General features: G+C 48.3%; 1 protein-coding gene across 1 annotated transcript in view; it reads right to left on the bottom strand.

The window, feature by feature from the left end:
• Window positions 1-300: 300 nt before the first annotated feature.
• The window catches only part of LOC112242750 (coiled-coil domain-containing protein 80), a 33,484-nt gene continuing 11,845 nt past the window's right edge, over window positions 301-21,939 (bottom strand). The window contains exons 5-9 of the mRNA XM_042319947.1: window positions 17,063-17,199; window positions 10,584-10,735; window positions 7,950-8,053; window positions 5,879-5,962; window positions 301-1,507 (exon numbers count right to left, since the gene is read on the bottom strand). Coding sequence (XP_042175881.1) covers window positions 1,188-1,507; window positions 5,879-5,962; window positions 7,950-8,053; window positions 10,584-10,735; window positions 17,063-17,199 — 797 coding nt within the window. The 3' untranslated portion in view covers window positions 301-1,187. The remainder of the gene's footprint in view (window positions 1,508-5,878; window positions 5,963-7,949; window positions 8,054-10,583; window positions 10,736-17,062; window positions 17,200-21,939) is intronic.

Raw genomic sequence — 21,939 nt, 5'->3', positions numbered from 1 at the left:
GGCAATGAACACTGGGTTAATAACATGTATTTTCTTATGATACAGTGCATCATTATTCAGTTCATAACTGCTCAGTTTCTCACACAAAATAGTCTATAGATTACCAAACAGACACATTTTGTTTGAGTTGCTGACTGTATTTTTCTGTTCTGTTGGTCTGTATTGTTCAATCTGTATTGTTAAACTTGAACCAACAGGGGGAGGTGTAACATGATACGTTTGTATTTCTGCGCCTAAAGAACGTTTGTCGACATTACAAAGTACTGAGATACAGTTTGTATTAAAACTCAGAGAAAAGTGTTGTCAGGAAACAAAGTTTTATTTCTCATAAATATACAGTACAACAGAGACTCTGTCTGTCATGCACAACAGAGTATATACAGTACAACAGAGACTGTCTCTCATGCACAACAGAGTATATACAGTACAACAGAGACTCTGTCTCTCATGCACAACAGAGTATGAATAGGAACAATATGTAACAACAGGAAAATGACAAAACAGAAATGAAGTTGAAAGTTCATTGCAGAAACAGACCGTTATAGCCACAAGTTAAAAACAGACATCCAAAACCAACAAAATGTTTGACTGATCCTTACACTTCTATCTACAATAAGGTTCAGACTGTGAAAGTGAACATGTGCATTTGGTCAAGAATGGAAATGTAGTCGACCGAACACGTGAAATGGAAAACAACTGTTGATTGTAATTCTTTATATCAAAAGAGCAAGACTGATATAGAGAAGGATTAGACAGAGATTGATGACATCACTATCCAATCCTTCTTTATTTCATTCTGGAACCAGGAAGCACAGAGCTAACCCCTAGACCGTTTAACCCTCCATAAACTTCCTGAAAACAAAAAACGCCGTTCAAGAGGCAAGACAAAGGTTATACTCATGCCCCTCTCCCATTGGAAATCAACCCCCTATCCCTAGGAACTTCTTCATTAATGCCTACAGATCCGAAACCAGTGGCTAAGTACAAGGAACATGGTGTACAGCCCATCCAGACTACCATGGGGCTAGGTGGAGCCATACCTTACTGCTTACACCTATCTGATCCCTGGAATCTACAAAGGGCCATCAAGAAGCATACATGGGATAGACGCAAAAGAGATTGATTTGAGATTAAGTAACACACCCCTTAGTAACCATATCATTGCTTATAGACTATTGACACCCCCTTTAGTAACCGTATCCCTGGTGATAGCCGTCCTGGTAACCGTCGTAGCCGTGGTGATGGTACCCGTAGCCTCCGTACTCGTCTTCCGGGCAGCGCATGCCCAGTGACTGCTGGATGGCCATCTCCTGCCTGCGGAGCTGCATAGAGTCCACCAGGTCGTAGATAATGGCCATGGACCACATGGGGCTCGGGTACCACGACTTGACGTTGCCGTCCTTTCCCACCAGCAGCATGGAGAAGTACTCTGGGCTGATCTGGAAGTAGTTGCGGATGTCTTTGACCAGGGTGGCCGAGAGGCCCTCACGATCCACCGTGGCACTGCCTGGAAGGAGGAGAAAGAGAGAGATAGGAGTCAGTCAATATACTTTGGTACGATTGATGTCTTTGACTGAAGAGGCAGAGAGGCAGACTCGCTCCACGGCCAAGCTGCCCGTCTCAAGAGAAAGAAGGAATTAGGCCAAGCGGCCCCAGCCCGTCCTCTCAGCCCCACCTCTCTGCCCCACCTCTCTTCCCCAGCCCTACCTCTCTGCCCCACCTCTCTGCCCCAGCCCCACCTCTCAGCACCACCTCTCTGCCCCACCTCTCTGCCCCAGCCCCACCTCTCTGCCCCAGGCCCACCTCTCTGCCCCATCCCCACCTCTCTGCCCCACCTCTGCCCCAGCCCCACCTCTCTGCCCCACCTCTCTACCCCAGCCCCACCCTCTGCCCCAGCCCCACCTCTCTGCCCCATCCCCACCTCTCTGCCCCAGCTCTGCCCCAGCCCCACCTCTCTGCCCCAGCCCCAGCTCTCTGCCCCAGCCCCAGCTCTCTGCCCCAGCACTGCCGCAGCCCCACCCCTCTGCCCCAGCCCCACCTCTCTGCCCCAGCTCTGCCCCAGCCCCACCTCTCTGCCCCAGCCCCACTTCTCTGCCCCAGCTCTGCCCCAGCCCCACCTCTCTGCCCCAGCTCTCTGTCCCAGCTCTGCCCCAGCCCCACCTCTCTGCCCCAGCTCTCTGTCCCAGCCCCACCTCTCTGCCCCACCTCTCTGCCCCAGCCCCAGCTCTCTGCCCCAGCCCCACCTCTCTGCCCCAGCCCCACCTCTCTGTCCCACCTCTCTGCCCCAGCCCCACCTCTCTGCCCCAGCTCTCTGCCCCAGCCCCACCTCTCTGCCCCAGCCCCAGCTCTCTGCCCCAGCACCAACTCTCTGTCCCACCTCTCTGCCCCAGCCCCAGCTCTCTGCCCCAGCCCCACCTCTCTACCCTAGCCCCAGCTCTCTGCCCAACCTCTCTGCCCCAGTCCACCTCTCTGCCCCAGCTTTCTGCCCCAGCTCTCTGCCCCAGCTCTGCCCCACCTTCCCCACCTCTCTGCCCCACCTCTCTACCCCAGCTCTCTAGCCCCACCTCTCTGCCCCACCTCTCTGCCCCAGCTCTCTACCCCAGCTCTCTGCCCCACCTCTCTGCCCCAGCCCCACCTCTCTGCCCCAGGCCCACCTCTCTGCCCCATCCCCACCTCTCTGCCCCACCTCTGCCCCAGCCCCACCTCTCTGCCCCACCTCTCTACCCCAGCCCCACCTCTCTGCCCCAGCCCCACCTCTCTGCCCCATCCCCACCTCTCTGCCCCAGCTCTGCCCCAGCCCCACCTCTCTGCCCCAGCCCCAGCTCTCTGCCCCAGCACTGCCGCAGCCTCACCCCTCTGCCCCAGCCCCACCTCTCTGCCCCAGCTCTGCCCCAGCCCCACCTCTCTACCCCAGCCCCACTTCTCTGCCCCAGCTCTGCCCCAGCCCCACCTCTCTGCCCCAGCTCTCTGTCCCAGCTCTGCCCCAGCCCCACCTCTCTGCCCCAGCTCTCTGTCCCAGCCCATCTCTCTGCCCCACCTCTCTGCCCCAGCCCCAGCTCTCTGCCCCAGCCCCACCTCTCTGCCCCAGCCCCACCTCTCTGCCCCATCTCTCTGTCCCAGCCCAAACCTCTCTGTCCCAGCCCCACCTCTCTGTCCCAGCCCCACCTCTCTGCCCCAGCCCCACCTCTCTGCCCCAGCCCCACCTCTCTGCCCCTCTCTGCCCCAGCCCCATCTCTCTGTCCCACCTCTCTGCCCCAGCCCCAGCTCTCTGCCCCAGCCCCACCTCTCTGCCCCAGCTCTCTGCCCCAGCCCCACCTCTCTGCCCCAGCCCCAGCTCTCTGCCCCAGCACCAACTCTCTGTCCCACCTCTCTGCCCCAGCCCCAGCTCTCTGCCCCAGCCCCACCTCTCTCCCAGCCCCAGCCCCAGCTCTCTGCCCAACCTCTCTGCCCCAGCCCCACCTCCCTGCCCCAGCTCTCTTCCCCAGCTCTGCCACAGCCCCACCTCTCTCCAGCCCCAGCTCTCTGCCCCAGCCCCAGCTCTCCCAGCCCCAGCTCTCTCTGCCCCACCTCCAGCCCCAGCTCTCTCCCAGCCCCACCTCTCTGCCCCAGCTCTCCCAGCCCCACCTCTCTGCCCCAGCCCCACCTCTCTCTGCCCCAGCCCCACCTCTCTGCCCCAGCCCCAGCTCTCTGCCCCAGCTCTCTGTCCCAGCCCCAGCTCTCTGTCCCAGCCCCACCTCTCTGCCCCAGCCCCACCTCTCTGCCCCAACTCTCTGTCCCAGCCCCACCTCTCTGCCCCAGCCCCACCTCTCAGCCCCAGCTCTCTGTCCCAGCCCCAGCCCCACCTCTCTGCCCCAGCCCCACCTCTGTCCCAGCCCCACCTCTCTGCCCCAGCTCTCTGCCCCAGCCCCACCTCTCAGCCCCAGCTCTCTGTCCCAGCCCCAGCTCTCTGCCCCAGCCCCACCTCTGTCCCAGCCCCAGCTCTCTGTCCCAGCCCCACCTCTCTGCCCCAGCCCCACCTCTCTGCCCCAACTCTCTGTCCCAGCCCCACCTCTCTGCCCCAGCCCCACCTCTCTGTCCCAGCCCCAGCTCTCTGCCCCAGCCCCAGCTCTCTGCCCCAGCCCCACCTCTCCCAGCCCCACCTCTCTGCTTCCCAGCCCCAGCTCTCTGCCCCAGCCCCACCTCTTTGCCCAGCTCTCTGCCCCCCATCTCTCTCTGCCCCAGCCCCAGCTCTCTGCCCCAGCCCCACCTCTCTGTCCCAGCCCCAGCTCTCTGCCCCAGCCCCACCTCTCAGCCCCAGCTCTCTGTCCCAGCCCCACCTCTGCCCCAGCCCCACCTCTCTGCTGTCCCAGCCCCAGCTCTCTGCCCCAGCCCCACCTCTCTGTCCCAGCCCCAGCTCTCAGCCCCACCTCTCTGCCCCAGCCCCAGCTCTCTGCCCCAGCCCCACCTCTCTGTCCCAGCCCCAGCTCTCTGCCCCAGCCCCACCTCTCAGCCCCAGCTCTCTGTCCCCCCACCTCTCTGCCCCAGCCCCAGCCCCAGCTCTCTGCCCCAGCCCCAGCTCTGCCCCAGCCCCAGCCCCAGCTCTCTGCCCCACCTCTCCCCAGCCCCAGCTCTCTGCCCCAGCCCCACCTCTTTCTCCAGCTCTCTGCCCCATCTCCACCTCTCTGCCCCAGCCCCAGCTCTCTAGCCCCCCTGCCCCAGCCCCTCTCTGCCCCAGCTCTCCAGCCCCAGCTCTCTGCCCCCCCACCTCTCTGCCCCACCTCTCTGTCCCAGCCCCTGCCCCACCCCCTGCCCCACCTCTCTGCCCCAGCCCCAGCTCTCTGCCCCAGCCCCAGCTCTCTGCCCCAGCTGCCCCTGCCCCAGCCCCAGCTCTCTGCCCCAGCCCCAGCCCCAGTCCCTCACCTCCCTGCCCCAGCCCCAGCTCTCTGCCCCAGCCCCAGCTGTCCCAGCTCTCTGCCCCAGCCCCAGCTCTCTGCCCCAGCCCCAGCCTTCCCCAGCCCCAGCTCTCTGCCCCAGACCCAGCTCTCTGCCCCAGACCCAGCTCTCTGCCCCAGACCCAGCTCTCTGCCCCAGACCCACCTCCTGCCCCAGCCCCACCTCTCTGCCCCAGCTCTCTGCCCCAGCTCTCTGCCCCAGCCCCGATCTCTTCCCCTGCAAAGCTACCATTTCATTCAAGGAAAGCTCCCCAAGGAGCTCATATGAATGCTATTTGGATGGGCAGAGAAATTAAAGGGAGGGTTTACATATTTCCTCCCTAACACCCCCACCACAGCAAATGTCTGTGTGCTTATGCAGCTGTGAGGGGTGTATGGATGGAGGGCCGTATGTGTTTGTGTTGATAGTGTGGTGTAGGCAGCAGCATCAACATGTTTTTGAGGTTGAGCCCCATACCACAGAGGAAAGATCAAAAAGTGTATCTGGTAGCATGGAGAGAATAAATAAACAAGGCTGGGCTATAGGGACCTGGACCGGGGGAGACAGCAGGAGTTAAGGCTGGGCTATAGGGACAAAGACTGGGGGAGACAGCAGGAGTTAGGGCTGAGGCTGGGCTATAGGGACTTGGACTGGGGGAGACAGCAGGAGTTAGGACTGAGGCTGGGCTATTGGGACAAAGACTGGGGGAGACAGCAGGAGTTAAGGCTGGGCTATAGGGACAAGGACTGGGGGAAACAGCAGGAATTTGGGCTAAAGTTGAGCTACCTGCCTGCTGTGACAATTAAACAACATCAGACATTCAACAGCATGGGTGTATTAACTGAAGAACAAAATATAACACAGCCCATTTACCCTCCATGTGTTTCCTGTTTTGTTTCATCTTCACAGCCATTTCCTGTATGAAGTATGATACACATAGGCGCTGTGGAGACAACAGGGTTCTCACCGTTGATTGGATAGAGCTCTAGTACTCCTCCCTGATCCACTGCCTCCATGCCGACCAGCTTCAGGATGGAGATGTGTCTCAGGCCTGGGTCACCATGGAAACCACCACCATACAGACAAACCCACAACAGAGAGGCCGTGGAAGCACATTAGAACAACAAAAACACCCAACAACAACAACTTACAACGTAAAGTCAAACGTCTCCTACTGAGCATCGAAGTCAGGGTTCTTCAACCTGTAAACAATAAGGGAGACGTTGATTGGTTAGGGAAATCTTTGTAGATTGAAGGTGTTCCTTAGTAAGAGAGAAACCTGTAGCGCCACTGAGTGTGCAGGGTTTTGATCCAACCCCCTGCAATAACACACACCTGATTCAGCTAAGTAACGGCCCAGAGAGAAGACCTTGATCTCCAGGATCAGAGTCGGAGCCTCCCCCAAAAACGGATATAATTCAACCACTTGTTTCATATTCATCTCTAAACGTATTTATTCAATATGTGGATGCGGCTGTTCCTGATTAGAACCATCTGTGAGTTAGTCGTGATAATAGCGAGGGAATGTGAAGGACTTGTGTCCTGCTGAGCCAGACAGATGGTTGTTCTGAAGACAGAAAAACCACAGTAACCACATGAAAACACTGCTCTCTAAGGTGAGAGCCAAGAGCTGAATACCGCGGTACAAACCCAAAGCAGAGTCAGCAGCTAGGAGAAGCCTTGTTTATCAGAGAAGCCAGGTTTGAACACACACACACCTAGCCAAGAGAAACAGAGGAGGGGATCACAGTCTTTGATCTGAGACTACAGAACTGGTAGATGAGTAGGGAGTTACACTTCCATGAACCTTTTCTGAGGGGTATATGCTGTGTGTGTGTGTGTGTGTGGTTTTGTGTGTATGTGTGCGTGTGTGGTTGTGTGTGTGTGCGTGTGTGGTTGTGTGTGTGTCTCTGTGTGTGTGTGTGTGTGTGTGTGTGTGGTTGTGTATGTGTGTGTGAGTGAGTGAGAAGCAGTAATCATGGTCCTCCTCAGTTTCAGCGGCAGCAACACATGTATCATGACTACCTCAGCGTGTTTACCTATCAAGCTAAAATGTAACAGATGAATTGAGAGCCCGAGTGTTGTTGACCATGTTCCTCCAGATGGGGTCAGGTCTGAATGGAGGCTGTTGTAAATCTAATATGATTTACACCTGCTGGGTACCACAGGGTGCTGTGTGTGTGTGTGTGTGTGTGTGTGTGTGTGTGTGTGTGTGTGTGTGTGTGTGTGTGTGTGTGTGTGTGTGTGTGTGTGTGTGTGTGTGTGTGTGTGTGTGTGTGTGTGTGTGTGTGTGTGTGTGCTGATTTATATCTGTTGTGTGTGTGTACCAGAGGTTGGCACAACAAGTCCCAGACTGGTAAAACTCCTGACCCTATACGGACATGATTCATTTGTTGTTAAAAGGTTTAATATTGGTAATGGTGGAACCAGAGCAGGTCACATGGTTTAAAAAATAAAACTCCTGGAAAAACTCCTGCCCCTGGGAAGGATGAAAATCCTTTTACAGCTACAGCCACCGTGTTCTTGTTCATATGAATTAGATTTTAAGGAAGGACTAGCGAGGGTTTCCTATACACAAACACAGAGAAAGCAAAATGATTGCACAGTAAAATGGCTGAGCTTGCTTTATCCAGGTTTGCATCGTGTAGCCCCGCCCTATGCAACCGTAGGCCTTAATTAAAAATGAACTCAGTCTATGTCAGCTATTGTGTTTATTAATCAATTCCAGTGTCAATATATTTCAGTCAATATATTTTTTTTAACAAAATCAAGAGTGGTGTGAAAAGCGTGTCCTCGCTACAAATTTTCCAGAGGCCATGGTGAGACCACGGGATGATCCACACAGAGCCCAGATGATACTGCTGGCAGCACGCTGCTAGTGGATGGCTCTGATTTGACAACTGCCCAGTTTGTGTGTGTGTGTGCGTGTGAGCAGTTTATGGCCTGCTTCAGAAACAACGTGTCTTCCTGTTGATCTGAAAGTATAAGATAAATATGGTAAATATGGTAATAACGCAATGATTCCTTCTAATACTCACCCAGGTTGCAGGCTTGGCTGGTCAGGGCGTGAAGCTGCTGCTGATAGGCCCATTCCTCATCGTTGGGGGCGGAGATTACAAACAGGCGACGCCTCCAACGGAACCTGAGAACCCAAAGACGGAACAACGACGAGATGCAGTAGGATTAAACTATACGTTGATGTCATCAATCTCACGTATTTAAAGATCCTACAAGGCACTTCCTCACGACTTGAACCAAGTCACTTCCTGTATAAACACTGTGAGTCACTGTCATTAGAACCAACAACCAACCCACTGGGTACTGACATCATTTCAACGTCTAGTTTAGATTTACATCTGGTTGAGTTGTCAACTAATGTGAATTCAACGTGAAATCAACAAAACATGTCACCATGTCATTGGATTTCGGTAACAAGTTATGTGAGAAAAAATACATTTCTTTACGTTGATGACTCTACAATCAGTTTTCCACGTTGATTCAACGTCATCACATATAACTTTTTTTTATTTTGAAATGATGTGGAACACAGTTGACTCAACCAGTTTTTGCCCAGTGGGAAGTCATTTCCTGTCTGAACACTGGGTCACGGTCATTAGACTGGAATTTAGTCTCCATGGCAACAAACCACAGTCAATCTGGTTAAAACATTTCAGTTAAATACAATATGCAGCACCAGTCAAAAGTTTGGACACACCTACTCATTCAAGGGATTTTCTTCATTTGTACTATTCTCTACATTGTAGAATAATAGTGATGACATCAAAACTATGAAATAACACATATGGAATCAAATAGTAATCAAAAAAGTGTTAATTAAACAAATCAAAATATATTAGAGATTTGAAATTCTTCAAAGAAGCCACCCTTTGCCTTGATAACAGCTTTGCATACCCTTGGCATTCTCTCAACCAACTTCATGAGATAGTCACCTGGAAGAAATTTCAATAAACAGGTGTGCCTTGTTAAAGTTAAGTAGTGGAATTTCTTTCCTTCTTAACAGTGTGTGAGCCAATCAGTTGTGTTTTGACAATGTAGGGTGTTATAGGTGTGTCCAAACGTTTGACTGGTACTGTAGATATAAAAAAGTGTGTGGACCCCTTTCAAATTAGTGGATTCGGCTACTCCAGCCACACCTGTTTGTGACAATTGATGTATAAAATCGATCACACATCTATGCAATCTACATAGACAAATATTGGCAGTAGAATGACCTTACTAAAGAGCTCAGTGACTTTCAAACTGGCACGGTCATAGGGTGCCAATTTTACAACAAGTCAGTTTGTCAAATTCCTGCCCTGCTAAGGGCTGCCCCAGTCAACTGTATGTTCTGTTATTTTAAAGTGGAAATGTCCAGGAGCTACAAAGAGTCAGCCGTAAAGTGGTAGGCCACACAAGTTGACAGAACGGCACCAACGAGTGCTGAAGTCCGTAGCGCTGTCCTAAGGTTAAAACACTCAATACCGAGATCCAAACTGCCTCTGGAAGCAACGTCAGCACAAGAACTGTTCGTCGGGAGCTTCATGAAATAGGTTTCCATGGCCGAGCAGCCCACAAGCCTTAGATCACACCATGCGCAATGCCAAGTGTCAGCTGGAGTTGTGTAAAGCTCGCCGCCACTGGACTCTGCAATGGAAACACCTTATCCAGAGTGATGAATCACGCTTCACCATCTGGCAGTCTGACGGACCAATCTGGGTTTAGCAGACGCCAGGAGAACGCTACCTGCCTGAAAGTGCCAACTGTAAAGTTTCGTTTATGAGGAATAATGGCTTGGGGCTGTTTTTCATGGTTTGGGCTAGGCTTCTTAGTTCCAGTGAAGGGAAATCTTAACTCTACAGCATACAAGAACATTCTAGACGATTCTGTGCTTCCAACTTTGTGGCAACAGTTTGGGGAAGGCCCTTTTCGGTTTCAGCATTACAATGCCCCCGTGCAATAATTGAGGTCCATACAGAAATGTTTTTTTTTCTCCAAGATCGGTGTGGAAGAACTTGACTGGCCTGCATAGAGCCCTGACCTCAACCCCATCGAACATCTTTGGGAAAAATTGGAAAGCCTAATCGCCCAAAATCTGTGCCCGACCTCACTAATGCTCTTGTGGCTGAATGGAAGCAAGTCCCTGCAGCAATGTTCCAACATCTAGTGGAAATCCTTCCCAGAAGAGTGGAGGCTGTTATAGCAGCAAAGGGGGGACCAACTTCATATTAATGCCCATGATTTTGGAATGAGATGTTCGACAAGCAGATGTCCACATACTGTTGGTCATGTAGTGTATAAACGGGACCATAGTCAATTGATCCAAGACCAAGGTGTTAGTGTATCCTACAATACTGGAAATGAAATATTAATTTAGCAGACACATTTATCCAAAGAGACTTACAGTTATGTGTACATGCATTTTTTTTAACGTATGGGTGGTTAGTGTTAATATTAATATTGACATGGCCACCTGTCAATTCTGACCAATCCTCAGCCAGATCCTTACCTGGCAGAATGAGGCAATATTCGCACCGGCTATGGAGCAAAATGTATGTATCATATGGAGCAAAATTTCAGATTCCAGCCATTCCCAGCCACAACCATAGGCGTGACACACACACACACACATACACACACACACACACACACACACACACACACTACCACACTACCTGGAGAGGAAGTTCTCAAGTGATCTTGGTTTGTCCTCCTTCTTGCAGGCCACTCCATCTCTCTTCTGCTGTTCCATCTCTCTGATGCGAGAGGTGAAGGTGTCAATGTAATCGAACACAGCCTTCATGGCAATGGGAACCTCATAGGATTGCTGTTGGAGGGACACACATCATTAAGTCAGTGGACCAAAAAGGTAACCAACCAATGAAGGATTTGAGTGTACATATTATTCTAGTGGTCAGGGGAGAAATGTAAGAAATGCTATAATGATTCCAATATTCCTAGAAAAACCTTGGAATACAGGATACAGAGTTTTCAAGAGACTGAGCAATGTGTTCCAGTTTGCTGTGACTTCACAGGAATTCTCTGCATGTTTCTGAGAAGCACAACCAGAGCAGCGGGCCATGGGGTTCAACAGAGTGGGCCATGGGGTTCAACACAGCAGGCCATGGGGTTCAACACAGCAGGCCATGGGGTTCAACACAGCGGGCCATGGGGTTCAACACAGCAGGCCATGGGGTTCAACACAGTGGGCCATGGGGTTCAACACAGCAGGCCATGGGGTTCAACACAGTGGGCCATGGGGTTCAACACAGCGGGCCATGGGGTTCAACACAGCAGGCCATGGGGTTCAACACAGCGGGCCATGGGGTTCAACAGAGCGGGCCATGGGGTTCAACACAGTGGGCCATGGGGTTCAACACAGCAGGCCATGGGGTTCAACACAGTGGGCCATGGGGTTCAACACAGCAGGCCATGGGGTTCAACACAGTGGGCCATGGGGTTCAACACAGTGGGTCATGGGGTTCAACACAGCAGGCCATGGGGTTCAACAGAGTGGGCCATGGGGTTCAACACAGTGGGTCATGGGGTTCAACACAGCAGGCCATGGGGTTCAACACAGCGGGCCATGGGGTTCAACACAACAGTTCAGAACATGATAAATTCCACCATGCAGCTTATTTTTTAGGAACAGCAGGGATCCCAGCATAAAATATGATATTTTATAGGGCACACGCCCCCATTTCTCTCATACCCACACCCTGTAATAGACTGTCCTGTCTGTAATAGACTGTCCTGTCTGTAATAGACTGTCCTGTCTGTAATAGTCTTTCCTGTCTGTAATAGACTGTCCTGTCTGTAATAGACTGTCCTGTCTGTAATAGACTGTCCTGTCTGTAATAGACTTTCCTGTCTGTAATAGACTGTCCTGTCTGTAATAGACTTTCCTGTCTGTAATAGACTTTCCTGTCTGTAATAGATTTTCCTGTCTCTAACAGACTGTCCTGTCTGTAATAGACTGTCCTGTCTGTAATAGACTTTCCTGTCTGTAATAGACTGTCTTGTCTGTAATAGACTGTCCTGTCTGTAATAGACTGTCCTGTCTGTAATAGACTGTCCTGTCTGTAATAGTCTTTCCTGTCTGTAATAGACTGTCCTGTCTGTAATAGTCTTTCCTGTCTGTAATAGACTGTCCTGTCTGTAATAGACTGTCCTGTCTGTAATAGTCTTTCCTGTCTGTAATAGACTGTCCTGTCTGTAATAGACTGTCCTGTCTGTAATAGACTGTCCTGTCTGTAATAGACTGTCCTGTCTGTAATAGACTGTCTTGTCTGTAATAGACTGTCCTGTCTGTAATAGACTGTCCTGTCTGTAATAGACTGTCCTGTCTGTAATATACTGTCCTGTCTGTAATAGACTATCCTGTCTGTAATAGACTGTCCTGTCTGTAATAGACTGTCCTGTCTGTAATAGACTGTCCTGTCTGTAATATACTGTCCTGTCTGTAATAGACTATCCTGTCTGTAATAGACTGTCCTGTCTGTACTGACAGCAGTAGAGGGTTGGTTAAACACTGGAGTCTCTGTTTATTAATATGTCTAAAAACAGCCTGCCGATTTACACACTGCTGTTATGAGAAGGTCACGTTGTGTGAATTGAACCCGTGTTTAATCACTGCAGGATGTTTACAGTATGGTGAAGGCTGGTCAACCAACATGATTATTGGTCTAATGGGCTCAACAGAGAGGTTAGGTGTGTGTGCTCCATTTAGTTCACTTGGCAAGACGATTGGGTTGAGTACAGGCTTTAGGTCTAAATGGAATGGTCTCAAAAGTACCGACAATCAGGTGGACCAGATGAGCTAAATTAAGCTTATCTATTAGGAAAGAGAGAGATACAGAGAGAGAGAGAGATACAGAGAAAGAGAGAGATACAGAGAGAGAGAGAGAGAGATGCAGAGAAACAGAGAAAGAGAGAGATAGAGAAAGAGAGAGATGAAGAATTCAAAAATCTAAGAAAGAAATTGAGAAACCTGTCCAACCAAAAACATAGAGAACCGGAAAACCTGAGTCTACGCCTTCACTATGGTGAATCACTAAAACAATACAGAAATACACTACGGAAAAAGAAGGAACAGCATGTCAGAAATCAGCTCAATGTAATTGAAGAATCCATAGACTCTAACCACTTCTGGGAAAATTGGAAAACACTAAACAAACAACAACACGAAGAATTATCTATCCAAAATGGAGATGTATGGGTAAACCACTTCTCCAATCTTTTTGGCTCTATAACAAAGAATAAAGAGCAAAAACATATACATGATCAAATACAGATCTTAGAATCAACTATTAAAGACTACCAGAACCCACTGGATTCTCCAATTACATTGAATGAGTTACAGGACAAAATAAAAACCCTCCAACCCAAAAAGGCCTGTGGTGTTGATGGTATCCTCAATGAAATGATCAAATATACAGACAACAAATTCCAATTGGCTATACTAAAACTCTTTAACATCATCCTTAGCTCTGGCATCTTCCCCAATATTTGGAACCAAGGACTGATCACCCCAATCCACAAAAGTGGAGAAAAATTTGACCCCAATAACTACCGTGGAATATGCGTCAACAGTAACCTTGGGAAAATCCTCTGCATTATCATTAACAGCAGACTCGTACACTTCCTCAATGAAAACAATGTACTGAGCAAATGTCAAATTGCCTTTTTACCAAATTACCGTACAACAGACCATGTATTCACCCTGCACACCCTAATTGCCAACCAAACAAACCAAAACAAAGGCAAAGTCTTCTCATGCTTTGTTGATTTCAAAAAAGCCTTCGACTCAATTTGGCATGAGGGTCTGCTATACAAACTGATGGAAAGTGGTGTTGGGGGTAAAACATACGACATTATAAAATCCATGTACACAAACAACAAGTGTGCGGTTAAAATTGGCAAAAAAACACACAAATTTCTTCACACAGGGTCGTGGGGTTAGACAGGGATGCAGCTTAAGCCCCACCCTCTTCAACATATATATCAACGAATTGGCGCGGGCACTAGAAAAGTCTGCAGCACCCGGCCTCACCCTACTAGAATCCGAAGTCAAATGTCTGCTGTTTGCTGATGATCTGGTGCTTCTGTCACCAACCAAGGAGGGCCTACAGCAGCACCTAGATCTTATGCACAGATTCTGTCAGACATGGGCCCTGACAGTAAATCTCAGTATGACCAAAATAATGGTGTTCCAAAAAGGTCCAGTCACCAGGACCACAAATACAAATTCCATCTAGACACTGTTGCCCTAGAGCACACAAAAAACTATACATTCCTTGGCCTAAACATCAGCGCCACAGGTAACTTCCACAAAGCTGTGAACGATCTGAGAGACAAGGCAAGAAGGGCATTCTATGCCATCAAAAGGAACATAAATTTCAACATACCAATTAGGATTTGGCTAAAAATACTTGAATCAGTCATAGAGCCCATTGCCCTTTATGGTTGTGAGGTCTGGGGTCCGCTCACCAACCAAGACTTCACAAAATGGGACAAACACCAAATTGAGACTCTGCACGCAGAATTCTGCAAAAATATCCTCTGTGTACAACGTAGAACACCAAATAATGAATTAGGCCGATACCCACTAATTATCAAAATCCAGAAAAGAGCCGTTAAATTCTATAACCACCTAAAAGGAAGCGATTCCCAAACCTTCCACAACAAAGCCATCACCTACAGAGAGATGAACCTGGAGAAGAGTCCCCTAAGCAAGCTGGTCCTGGGGCTCTGTTCAAAAACACAAACACACCCTACAGAGCCCCAGGACAGCAGCACAATTAGACCCAACCAAATCATGAGAAAACAAAAAGATAATTATGTGACACATTGGAAAGAATTAACAAAAAAACTGAGCAAACTAGAATGCTATTTGGCCCTACACAGAGAGTACACAGCGGCAGAATACCTGACCACTGTGACTGACCCAAAATTAAGGAAAGCTTTGACTATGTACAGACTCAGTGAGCATAGCCTTGCTATTGAGAAAGGCCGCCGTAGGCAGACATGGCTCTCAAGAGAAGACGGGCTATGTGCTCACTGCCCACAAAATGAGGTGGAAACTGAGCTGCACTTCCTAACCTCCTGCCCAATGTATGACCATATTAGAGAGACATATTTCCCTCAGATTACACAGATCCACAAAGAATTCGAAAACAAATCCAATTTTGAAAAACTCCCATATCTACTGGGTGAAATTCCACAGTGTGCCATCAGAGCAGCAAGATTTGTGACCTGTTGCCACGAGAAAAGGGCAACCAGTGAAGAACACACACCATTGTAAATACAACCCATATCTATTCTTATTTATTTTATCTTGTGTCCTTTACCATTTGTACATTGTTAAAACACTGTATATATATATATATAATATGACATTTGTAATGTCTTTATTGTTTTGAAACTTCTGTATGTGTGATGTTTACTGTTAATTTTTATTGTTTATTTCACTTTATATATTCACTTTATATATTATCTACCTCACTTGCTTTGGCAATGTTAACACATGTTTCCCATGCCAATAAAGCCCTTGAATTGAATTGAATTGAAAGAGAGATATACAGAGAGAGAGAGAAAGATACAGAGAAAGAGAGATACAGAGAAAGAGATAAACAGAGAGAGAACGATACAGAGAGAGAGAGCGAGAGAGATACAGAGAGAGAGAGAGGGATACGGAGAATGCGAAAGAGGTACAGATGATATACAGAGAGAGAGAGAGAGATACAGAGAAAGAGAGCGATACGGAGATACAGAGAGAGAGGGAGAGATACAGAGAGGGAGAGATACACAGAGAGTGAGAGAGAGAGTGAGCGAGAGAGAGACTGATAGAGAATGAGAGAGAGATACAGAGAGAGAGATACAGACAGAAAGAGAGAGATACAGAGAGAGAGGGAGAGATACAGAGGGAGAGATACACAGAGAGTGAGAGAGAGAGTGAGCAAGAGAGAGACTGATAGAGAATGAGAGAGAGATACAGAGAGAGAGAGATACAGACAGAGAGATACACAGAGAGTGAGAGAGAGAGTGAGCAAGAGAGAGACTGATAGAGAATGAGAGAGAGATACAGAGAGAGAGAGATACAGACAGAAAGAGAGCGATACAGAGAGAGAGATACAGACAGAGAGATACAGAGAGAGAGATACAGACAGAGAGATACAGACAGAGAGATACAGAGAGAGAGATACAGACAGAGAGATACAGACAGAGAGATACAGACAGAGAGATACACAGAGAGTGAGAGAGAGAGTGAGCAAGAGAGAGACTGATAGAGAATGAGAGAGAGATACAGAGAGAGAGAGATACAGACAGAAAGAGAGCGATACAGAGAGAGAGATACAGACAGAGAGATACAGAGAGAGAGATACAGACAGAAAGAGAGAGAGATAGAGATACAGAGAGAGAGATACAGACAGAAAGAGAGAGAGATAGAGATACAGAGAGAGAGATACAGACAGAAAGAGAGAGAGAGAGATACAGAGAGAGAAAGATACAGAGAGAGAGAGATACAGAAAGAGAGAGATACAGACAGAAAGAGAGAGATACAGAGAGAGAAAGATACAGAAAGAGAGAGATACAGAGAGAGAAAGATACAGAGAGAGAGATACAGACAGAAAGAGAGAGAGAGAGATACAGAGAGAGAGATACAGACAGAAAGAGAGAGAGAGAGATACAGAGAGAGAGATACAGACAGAAAGAGAGAGAGAGAGATACAGAGAGAGAAAGATACAGAGAGAGAGAGATACAGAAAGAGAGAGATACAGAGAGAGAAAGATACAGAGAGAGAGATACAGACAGAAAGAGAGAGATACAGAGAGAGAAAGATACAGAGAGAGAGAGATACAGAAAGAGAGAGATACAGAGAGAGAAAGATACAGAGAGAGAGATACAGACAGAAAGAGAGAGATACAGAGAGAGAAAGATACAGAGAGAGAGAGATACAGAAAGAGAGAGATACAGAGAGACAGAGAGACAGAGAGAGATATATAGAGAGAGATACAGACAGAAAGAGAGAGAGATACAGAGAGAGCGAGAGATACCAAGAGAGAATGAAAGAGATACTGATAGACAGAGAGTTAACCCCATAGAACTCCTATGAAATGATTGTTCTAATTCATAATTGTATTGGTAACCCCACCTTGAATCTCATGTCAGTGTCAGTGACGACCATGTAGAAGTGGTTGAAGGTCATACTGAACTCCTTCCTCAGCTCTGTAATCACATCCTGGTTCACCAGATCCTCCTGACGAAGACCCTTCATAGGCTTATCATTCTCTGAGAGGGAGGAATGAGAGAGATAGAGAGAGACAGAACAGAGAGAGACAGAGAGAGAGAGAGAGAGAGAGAGAGAGAGAGAGAGAGAGAGAGAGAGAGAGAGAGAGAGAGAGAGAGAGAGAGAGAGAGAGAGAGAGAGAGAGAGAGAGAGAGAGAGAGAGAGAGAGAGAGAGAGAGAGAGAGAGAGAGAGAGAGAGAGAGAGAGAGAGAGAAAATGAAGAAAGAGTCAGCATTTAACACGGATTGGACAACCCCCTTCCAATCAGGGGACCGGATTGGTTGACAATTGACCGACCAGAAGGCATGTGCAGCTTCAAAAGTAAACATAGGTCCATATCAGTCCACAGCATGTTCAGGATAGATTATTAGTACTCCACCTATGCCTGTCTCTTCAGCTCTGCAAACATCAGAGTGGTATGGAGGAGACGAGTGGAAGAGACTAAGAGTTGTTTTTTGATGAGCGTCTCTGAGGTAAAATAATCTCAAGGGCAGAGATTTACCACCCAAAAGGAGGGCAATTGTGTGTTTACTCTAGGTTTACTGCTTCCGCTACGGAGAAGAGACACACACGCACACACACCTCAGTCACTCACTCACTCATTCACACTGACACCCTCTCGATTACACTGGCACTTCCCTCTCTCAAAAAGAGTTAAAGGAAGATGGCTGAAGCGGGAGAAGCACACCTAGATTGTTTATCTTATTTTTATTTCCTTCAAATCTAAGGAATTTCTCACTCTGTTTTAACATAGATATTCCTTCTCAAAAAATGTGTTCACAATTTTTTTCCTCCTCATTCTTGAAAACCATGTACCAGGTCTTCCTCTGTTATCGACTTGAATCCAGAACACCCAGAAGACCACAGCTGTCTTTAATATGAGGTGATGATAGAAGACCACAGCTGTCTTCAATATGAGGTGATGATAGAAGACCACAGCTGTCTTCAATATGAGGTGATGATAGAAGACCACAGCTGTCTTCAATATGAGGTGATGATAGAAGACCACAGCTGTCTTCAATATGAGGTGATGATAGAAGACCACAGCTGTCTTCAATATGAGGTGATGATAGAAGACCACAGCTGTCTTCAATATGAGGTGATGATAGAAGACCACAGCTGTCTTCAATATGAGGTGACGATAGAAGACCACAGCTGTCTTTATTATGAGGTGACGATAGAAGACCACAGCTGTCTTTATCATGAGGTGATGACAAAAATCCACAGCTGTCTTTAATATGAGGTGATGACAAAAGACCACAGCTGTCTTTATTATGAGGTGACGATAGAAGACCACAGCTGTCTTTATTATGAGGTGACGATAGAAGACCACAGCTGTCTTTGTTATCAGGTGATGATAGACGACCACAGCTGTCTTTGTTATCAGGTGATGATAGAAGACCATAGCTGTCTTTAGTATGAGGTGATGATAGAAGACCACGGCTGTCTTCGGTAGTGACTATATGTTAAGTTACTGTATGTTTTGACTGTAAACCGATCATTCTCCATACCTAGGATGATTTTGACACGATATGTTAATTAGGGACCAAAACGTCTGAAATGCATTATGTTAGTACCGTATCAACAAAGGTTTCACACCGATATATAACCAATATGAAGATTAAGATTTTTTCAACCCAAAATCAAACCCTTTCTACAGAAAACATTTTCATCTTCACTTGGATTACATACAGTATATCTGTAGGTATATGGTTTCTAAGGAAAAATAGTGTTGAGTCCTATCTGGTTTGGGTAAGTTTTAATAGTCACAGTGGGAACAACATCCCTTATACACTTTCTAATGAACTCAATCACCGTGTTCGTGTATACATCAATGTTATTCTCCGAGGCTACCCAGAACATATCTCAGTTCACGTGATCAAAACAATATTTAAGCATGGACTCTGATTGGTCAGACCAGCGCTGAATAAACCTTAGCATGAGTACTTCCTGTTTGAGTTTCTGCCTGCATGAAGGGAGGAACAAAATGGAATCGTGATCTGATTTGCCGAAGGGAGGGCGGGGGAGGGCCTTATCGGCTTCCCGCAAGAGAGAATATCAGTGGTTGAGTGTTTTCCCAGCGCGAGTACTACAGTCAATATATTGATAGAACTTCGGTAGCGTTTTCCAAAAATTTGTTTTAATAAAATCCCCAGTGACAATAAATGTGGCCTCAGGATATGTGGTGTCCAATTTGCATAAAGTCCAGTGTAGATCCTTGAGGGCCGTTGTGGTATCGGCTTGAGGGGGAATATACACGGCTGTGACTGTAACCCGAAGATAATTCTCTTCGCAAGTAATACGGTCAGCATGTGTTTTTTGGACACATATTTTAACCCCTTATTGTTGGGAATGAGATGCATGCATAAACAGATATCTCTAGCTTAAACTGACAGATTTTGATGGGGATTTTTTTCTTATGTCTCTTAGATTGACCAATGGGTGCTTCAATAGACTGAAGGATTACCTCAGGAAGCTTAGTTAAGATACGTTCTCACTGCTTCAGCCTGTCTTTCCTCTCAGTATCCTATCACTTTCACTTGCTCTGTCCTATCACCAGGCTTACTTAAAGATGAATCCAGATCGGCTTCTTTCCACTTTAATGTTCAGCCCAATGAGACATGGGTTCCAACCTGAATGTGTGTTTTGCTCATTTCCTGTCAATGATCCCACAGTTAGTTTCCTGTAACTGCCTATTATTGTCTACGGTGACATACAGAGGCCAATCAACTAAGCACACATCTGGTATGAGAGAGTAAACGCCATTACGTCTCATCTCTGGGAGCCAGAGGTATTTGCCACTGTCACATTGTCATCATAACCAGTATGTTCAGTGTCATCATTTGAGCCTCTGTGCTGCAGACACTGTAAAAACACCTGGAATCCTTCAGTTTAAGACAGAAGGGGTGAAATAAGGATACAACAGTCACAAGGTCCTTATTCAGTTTCCATCTGGAACTCGGCATGTAAGTTAGGCGATGTGAAGGACTAGAGGAAATGTGTACAAGTGGAGAGGATATTTAAGACATGAATTACAGTAGGGCTGAATATTTTACAAATACATTTACTTGAAGAAAAGTGCAGATGAAGAGTTTGGTAACAGAATGATAGTTTGTGCTGTTTGTGTTGCCATTCAGTTATCAAACATTATCTGCACTGTTCTTCAAGTAAATTTGTTTTTTTGTCAAATATTCAGTGGACATTTTAAAAGTAGTCCCTGTGCGGTTTGATTAACTTTGCAATCATTGGTTTATGTTTGGCACATATTTTAAAGTAAAACAATCTGAGTCTCAGCATCAGTCTGTTACAGTGGAAATGCTCAGTATCACCTGGAAGACACTAAACCAGAATGATCTAACCAGTACAACCAGAAAGTTGATCTTCTCTTCCTGACACAGACCCTGTCTTCTCCTCCTGAACCGGACCCTGTCTTCTCCTCCTGAACCGGACCCTGTCTTCTCCTCCTGACACAGACCCTGTCTTCTCCTCCTGACCCAGACCTTGTCTTCTCCTCCTGACCCGGACCCTGTCTTCTCCTCCTGACACGGACCCTGTCTTCTCCTCCTGACCCAGACCCTGTCTTCTCCTCCTGACCCAGACCCTGTCTTCTCCTCCTGACACAGACCCTGTCTTCTCCTCCTGAACCGGACCCTGTCTTCTCCTCCTGACACAGACCCTGTCTTCTCCTCCTGACACAGACCCTGTCTTCTCCTCCTGAACCGGACCCTGTCTTCTTCTCCTGACACAGACCCTGTCTTCTCCTCCTGAACCGGACCCTGTCTTCTCCTCCTGACCCGGACCCTGTCTTCTCCTCCTGACCCGGACCCTGTCTTCTCCTCCTGACCCGGACCCTGTCTTCTCCTCCTGACCCGGACCCTGTCTTCTCCTCCTGACCCGGACCCTGTCTTCTCCTCCTGACCCGGACCAGGTCTTCTCCTCCTGACCCGGACCCTGTCTTCTCCTCCGGACCCGGACCCTGTCTTCTCCTCCTGACCCGGATCCTGTCTTCTCCTATTGACCCGGACCCTGTCTTCTCCTCCTGAAATGGACCCTGTCTTCTCCTCCTGACCCGGACCCTGTCTTCCTGTCCTCCTGACCCGGACCCTGTCTTCTCCTCCTGACCCAGACCCTGTCTTCTCCTCCTGACCCAGACCCTGTCTTCTCCTCCTGACCCAGACCCTGTCTTCTCCTCCTGACCCAGACCCTGTCTTCTCCTCCTGACCCAGACCCTGTCTTCTCCTCCCGACCCAGACCCAGACCCTGTCTTCTCCTCCTGACCCGGACCCTGTCTTCTCCTCCTGACCCGGACCCTGTCTTCTCCTCCTGACCCGGACCCTGTCTTCTCCTCCTGACCCGGACCCTGTCTTCTCCTCCTGACACAGACCCTGTCTTCTCCTCCTGACACAGACCCTGTCTTCTCCTCCTGACACAGACCCTGTCTTCTCCTCCTGACCCAGACCCTGTCTTCTCCTCCTGACCCAGACCCTGTCTTCTCCTCCTGACCCGGACCCTGTCTTCTCCTCCTGACACGGACCCTGTCTTCTCCTCCTGACCTGGACCCTGTCTTCTCCTCCTGAACTGGACTCTGTCTTCTCCTCCTGACCCGGACTCTGTCTTCTCCTCCTGAACTGGACCCTGTCTTTGTGAAACCCTTCCATATCTTACATCCTCTCTGTATACTGTTTACCATTCAATGTTTATAGTGCCCCATTCACCTCCATTCACCGAACCATTTGACACCA

This window comes from Oncorhynchus tshawytscha, linkage group LG03, assembly GCF_018296145.1.
Source record: "Oncorhynchus tshawytscha isolate Ot180627B linkage group LG03, Otsh_v2.0, whole genome shotgun sequence".
In the NCBI taxonomy this organism is placed as follows: domain Eukaryota; kingdom Metazoa; phylum Chordata; class Actinopteri; order Salmoniformes; family Salmonidae; genus Oncorhynchus; species Oncorhynchus tshawytscha.
Note: the sequence above shows the minus strand (reverse complement) of the source record. Positions and strands in the feature narration are given on the sequence as shown.